At 33.2% G+C, this 6,449-nt stretch overlaps 1 protein-coding gene across 1 annotated transcript; it reads left to right on the forward strand.

Annotated features, from left to right (window-relative positions):
- Window positions 1-478: 478 nt before the first annotated feature.
- On the forward strand, window positions 479-6,163 carry LOC120421692 (zinc finger and SCAN domain-containing protein 12-like). The gene is made up of 4 exons (XM_039584929.2): window positions 479-691; window positions 771-1,532; window positions 1,595-1,740; window positions 5,815-6,163. The coding sequence occupies exons 1-4, from the start codon at window positions 548-550 to the stop codon at window positions 6,119-6,121; spliced, it is 1,359 nt and encodes a 452-aa protein (XP_039440863.1). The 5' UTR covers window positions 479-547; the 3' UTR covers window positions 6,122-6,163.
- Window positions 6,164-6,449: the final 286 nt, after the last annotated feature.

A 6,449-nucleotide genomic window follows, 5' to 3' on the forward strand; every position in this document is an offset into this window, starting at 1 on the left:
TTTATGTTAAATTTATTTTTGTTTACATTTCTTAAAATTATTTAATACATTACCCGTAGTAATTGTTTCTAGAATTCAAAATTTCTTAATTTTTTTTATGTTCTTGGTTGCCCTATTTCAACATTTTCAAATAAGATTTTCAAAATTATAGATAACAAAATATTAAACTTTCAAGTATTTTTAATTTTCAAAGTAATTCAAGATTCCCAATAAATTGTAATTATCTAAAATATAAAATTAGAATTTGCTGTGAAATCTGATTCTTTGAATAATGATACGATTCGAATCATGATCAAACATTTCTTGTCTCAAAAACGTATCAATGTTTGAAATATTTACAAAAATAAAATTTTTGATTCATCTACATTCGTAGACCCCTCGACCGATCAAAGCTCATCCAAATCCATCTCAGACACAAACCTGAAAAAACATCGAACTTAAATGAACTGTCAAACAACATCGCTCAACGTTTGTAAACATCTGATTTTAAACTTCAGTTCGCGCGCCGCAACAGCTGCTTTCGTTCCGTTCACCCAAGACTTCCGTAATGTCCACCGAAACCCTAGCGCCGGATGAGGTCCAGCGGCTGTGCCGGTTGTGCCTGACCGACGATGACTTGCAGTGTGCGCTCTTTGGCGCGGATTCCAACTCCAACCTGGCCCAGAAGATCTTGGAGTGCACTTCCATCCAGGTGAGTTTCTGACTGATTTTGACCGTTTGTGATGACCCTGTCAGGGCCAGATGTTGACTTTTTTTTTATTCATTTGTAGATTGAAAACATTCCTGGAGTTCCGGGATTTCTTTGCGAGGTGTGCAAATCCAAGCTGGTCATTTGCTCGCAGTTTATTTCACAGTGTTTGAAGACGGATCAGAAAATAAGAAGGATTTATGCGAAGCAATTTGAGCAGTTTGCGAAATCGCACGAGGAAATTGTCAGCAAAGAAAGCAGCCAGATTGAAATACTGGATTATTTTGTGGAAGATCCAGCTTCTACCGAGGCGGACGGAAAGCAGGGCTTCCTAATTGAAGTTATAGAAGAAGCGGAAGAGCTTGAAGAGTCGCAAAATGATCAGAAAGTGACTGAAATCGAGCTATCACTGGATGAAAGTTCAGGGAAGTTGGTCAACCTGGAGCAGGAGGAGAATGACCCCTCCTGGGAACCTCAGATTATGAACAAAATAAATTCAGAAGAAATTGAATTGCTGAAAGCTCCTTCGGAGAAAGATTGCGCTAAGAAAGTGCAAGAGGAGTCTTTTTCTGAGCAAGATGAAACTCTAACCCCAAATAATAAGTCCAAAAACAGGGTAAAAAGCAGCAAGTGCACCATTTGTGGAATCCCTCAACAAAACATGAAACAGCACATGGCCGTTCACACCGGCATCAAGAAACACGTCTGCCAGTTCTGCAACAAAGCGTTTGCCCAGCGGGGAAATCTAACGATCCATCTGAACATTCACACCGGAAATAAGCCCCACAAGTGCGATCAGTGCACGAAGAGCTTTGGAGATCCGACCGCGCTGAAGCTGCACAAGGTCTTTAAAAACAATTTTTAAGTAAAAAAAGGTAAAAATTAAAGCGAATCTTATTATTTCAGGTGAACCATACCAGCGAGCTGAAGTACCATTGTACCATTTGTGGGTGCAACTTCAAGTATCCGCACTCGCTGAAGAGTCACATCCGGAGCCACAATAATGAACGGAACCATGCGTGCTCGTACTGTGATAAGGCGTTCATCACGGCGTAAGTATTTTTGGATTGTTTTGCCATTCTCACTGAGGAAAGGCTATAAAATCACTTGAAAATTGAACTTCCTAATTAAACCTCTTTCATTCCACCTTGGGATTCAAACTGATGACTTGGATTGTGAGTTAAAACTCAGGCCCGTCATCAGGCAGCAATGCCAATTACAGATAAATCTATATTTTACCAAATTTTTGATCCCTAAAATCACAAATATCTGTGTATACAGATTATTTAGAAATGATTATATTTGAAAATTTCAACAACTTAGTAAAAGAATGATGCATTCATATGATTAAAACTTAAATCTGAAGTTAAAAATAAAAAATATATCTTCTATTGCTTCGAATTTGACATGATACAGATAAAATACAGATTTTTTTTTTGAAAATACAGATCTCCCTTTAAAATATTCTGGCAACATTGTCATCAGAGGTGAAATTGGGTCATACAAATTTCTGCATTTTTTTATGACCCAATCTCACTCCTGATGAAAGAACGTCAAAAAGCGACGTGCGACAAGACAGCACGACAACGTCGATATTTTAAGTGCTTTTACATTTTTTTATTACGCATTTTGATTTAAAGTTCTAAGGTGATTTTATTTTATATTAAATTTTATAAAGAGAAAAACCTATCAATAAAATTTCAATTAATTTTAACTCAATTAAAAAATACTGTATAATTAAGTTTTTATGTAATTTTATCATGAATTTTAGCTTCAAAAGGAAAAGTTATCCATAAAAAATATTTTTAAAATTTTAAGTAATTCGCAATCATTTTTTCTTTTGTACAACTATTACTACTTTTATTTAAAATTCAACTTAAAGTAAGAAAATCTCTCTATAGATTTCATTTTGGCCTTCTTAAATGTTTAGCAATAGAGTTTGTTTATTGGATTTTTCTTTCTATTATTTAAAATTTAATTTTGATTTAAGGGAAGGGAAGGGAGAATCTTTTGAGAGGAGTATATTTTTCCCTTGATTAAAAAGTTTGCAAATATGTTTTTATTATTTAAAAATTTAATAAATTTTTTTTTAATTTGACAAGTTTAAGAGAAAACATTTTGGCTTTCATAAAAAAATTTATAGCCAAGCTTTTTCATGCAACTTTACCTTCTTTTATGTTTTTAAAATCATCTCATATAGATTCATAGGAAGGAAAATATTGGTGTTAAATATGATAAAAGATGGCAAAAGTTGTTGTTAATCTGGATTCAAATAAAAAAGGTTCATAATTAATGTATGTTGTTTAATCTTACCTTCTTTAAACTGTTTTTGATTGGAGATGTTATCTATGTAATTTTATCGAAGTAATTCCTTTGTTTTAAAAATTTCTTATGGTTTATTCAAGAATTAGATCATTAAAAGTTCATACATTGCATGGATCATACAATAAGATAAATATTTTTTGCGGAACGATTTTAAATAATCATACTTAAATAATCATACTACCAACTGTACGGTATTTTTTTCCGTAGCGTTCGGATTTTCGTCCCTCTTCGCGGATTTTGTACGATTTTTTTTTCGTATAATACAGATTTTAAAGGAATTTAATGATGATAATAAAAACTTTTTCAAATTTAATTGCTTTTTTGCTTTGGCCAATGTTGGGCCAATGCTTTAGACATTTTTTATTCAACTGTAAGTTTGATTTTAAAAGATAATTCTGGTAGTTCAAACATTACTAACAATTATTCTTTATTGATTCCTTAGAAAACAAATTTATTTAATAAAATATCAAAGAGCTTTCAGAAGCATGAGAAAATCTGAAATAACACATTTCTCGATGTTACTCGTAATAGCAAACTTGACAATTCGTGAATTTTAAAACGTTTATCAATTGAGCAATTCTCTACGAAATCGGTCTTTTTTCTTCAATTTTAATATTTGTATTTTTTAATCCGACTGAAACTTTTTTGGTGCCTTCGCTATGCCCAAAGAAGCCATTTTGCATCATTAGTTTGTCCATATAATTTTCCATACAAATTTGGCAGCTGTCCATACAAAAATGATGTATGAAAATTCAAAAATCTGTATCTTTTGAAGGAATTTTTTGATCGATTTGGTGTCTTCGGCAAAGTTGTAGGTATGGATACGGACTACACTGGTAAAAAATAATACACGGTAAAAAAAATTTGGTGATTTTTTTATTTAACTTTTTAACACCAAAACTTGATTTGCAAAAAAACACTATTTTTATTTTTTTTTATTTTTTGATATTTTTTATAGGACATAAAATGCCAACTTTTCAGAAATTTCCAGGTTGTGCAAAAAATCATTGACCGAGTTATGAATTTTTAAATCAATACTGATTTTTTCAAAAAATCGAAATTTTGGTCGCAAAAATTTTTCAACTTCATTTTTCGATGTAAAATTGAATTTGCAATCAAAAAGTACTTTAGTGAAATTTTGATAAAGTGCACCGTTTTCAAGTTATAGCCATTTATATGTATCTTTTATCAAAATAGTCGCAGTTTTTCATTTTTTTAAATTAGTGCACATGTTTGTCCACTTTTGAAAAAAATATTTTTGAAAAGCTGAGAAAATTCTCTATATTTTGCTTCATCGGACTTTGTTGATACGACCTTTAGTTGCTGAGATATTGCAATGCAAAGGTTTAAAAACAGGAAAATTGATGTTTTCTAAGTCTCACCCAAAAAGCCCACCATTTTTTAATGTCGATATCTCAGCAACTAATGGTCCGATATTCAATGTTAAAATATGAAACAATTGTGAAATTTTCCGATCTTTTCAAAAAAAATATTTTCGAAATTTTCAAATCAAGACTAACATTTTAAAAGGGCGTAATATTGAATGTTTGGCCTTTTTGAAATGTTAGTCTTGATTTGAAAATTTTGAAAATATTGTTTTCGAAAAGATCGGAAAATTTCACGTATGTTTTATATTTTAACATTGTAAATCGGACCATTAGTTGCTGAGATATCGACATTGATAAATGGTGGGCTGTTTGGGTGAGACTTAGAAAACATCAATTTTCCTGTTTTTAAACCTTTGCATGGCAATATCTCAGCAACTAAAGGTCGTATCAACAAAGTCCGAAGAAGCAAAATATAGAGAATTTTTCTCAGCTTTTCAAAAATATTTTTTTCAAAAGTGGGCAAACATGTGCACTAATTTAAAAAAATGAAAAACTGCGACTATTTTGATAAAAGATACATATAAATGGCTATAACTTGAAAACGGTGCACTTTATCAAAATTTCACTAAAGTACTTTTTGATTGCAAATTCAATTTTACATCTAAAAATGAAGTTAAAAAATTTTTGCGACCAAAATTTCGATTTTTTGAAAAAATCAGTATTGATTAAAAAATTCATAACTCGGTCAATGATTTTTTGCACAACCTGGAAATTTCTGAAAAGTTGGCATTTTATGTCCTCTAAAACATATCAAAAAATAAAAAAAATTAAAAATAGTGTTTTTTTGCAAATCAAGTTTTAGTGTTAAAAAGTTAAATAAAAAATCACCAAATTTTTTACCGTGTATTATTTTTTTCCAGTGTAGTCCGTATCCATACCTACAACTTTGCCGAAGACACCAAATCGATCAAAAAATTCCTTCAAAAGATACAGATTTTTGAATTTTCATACATCATTTTTGTATGGACAGCTGCCAAATTTGTATGGAAAATTATATGGACAAACTAATGATGCAAAATGGCTTCTTTGGGCATAGCGAAGGCACCAAAAAAGTTTCAGTCGGATTAAAAAATACAAAAAAAATCGAATGACCGAAATCCTAGAGAACTGCTCAGAAGTTCCAAATTGGCAGAAAATAAAAAATCTGTCGAAATCTGGCAAAGATAATGTTAAATCTTAATTCTGGCAGACACTTGAAAAATCTGGCATTCCCAGATTTATCTGGTAACCCTGGCCCTACCAATGGTGGGTTTTTTTTTAAGTTCAAAGCCCGTTGTGGATTTAAGACTCGTGCTGAAAAAATCTTCTTTTTACAACTTGTTTCTTAAACTACTATTCCAGCTATTTGTTTCTTAAACTACTATTCCTTTCGAATAATCGAGTTTGGACTTGAATCTATTTCCCTCTTTCCAGCAACGTCCTGAAACGCCACATCCGCACCCACACGGGTGAACGACCCTACCGGTGCGACCTTTGCACCAGAGCGTTCGCCTCTGACTGGAACCTGGCGATGCACAAGAAGTCGCATCACGACATCCAGGTGACCAGGTCCTTCTCCTCCTCCTCCGGCCGGAGACCATCATCATCCGCCGCCAGGTCAAAGCCGAACGGACCACCGTTTGCGTGCGATCTGTGCAAGTCCAGCTTCCGGCTCAAAGCTAACCTCAAGAAGCACAAGGCGATTCACGAGAAACAGAAGCGACTGACCGCCGAGAAGTAACGATTTGAAATAGGAAGCGTATATTTTGTTGAGGTTGAAATGTGATTTTATAGTTTTTGTTATTGATGACTGCCACAGAAAACCCCATTAAAAATCCCAAAAACCCACAACTAAAGCGATTTTATTTGCCCAACTGTTGGCACTTTTCTGTTGACACTATGAATCTCCAAACCCATTTCGCGTCTAACCGGTCTAACCAGCACACTCCCACAACGTTTCGTAATGTGGGAAGAAGGTCGGAAGTTGATGAATTTCGCTAAAACGTGACAAACTCTTCACCGATGATGGCGCGCAAAACTTTTGCCCTTGAAAATTTCAACGCCTGCAG

This window comes from Culex pipiens, chromosome 2 (genome assembly GCF_016801865.2).
Source record: "Culex pipiens pallens isolate TS chromosome 2, TS_CPP_V2, whole genome shotgun sequence".
NCBI classification, from domain to species: Eukaryota; Metazoa; Arthropoda; class Insecta; order Diptera; family Culicidae; genus Culex; species Culex pipiens.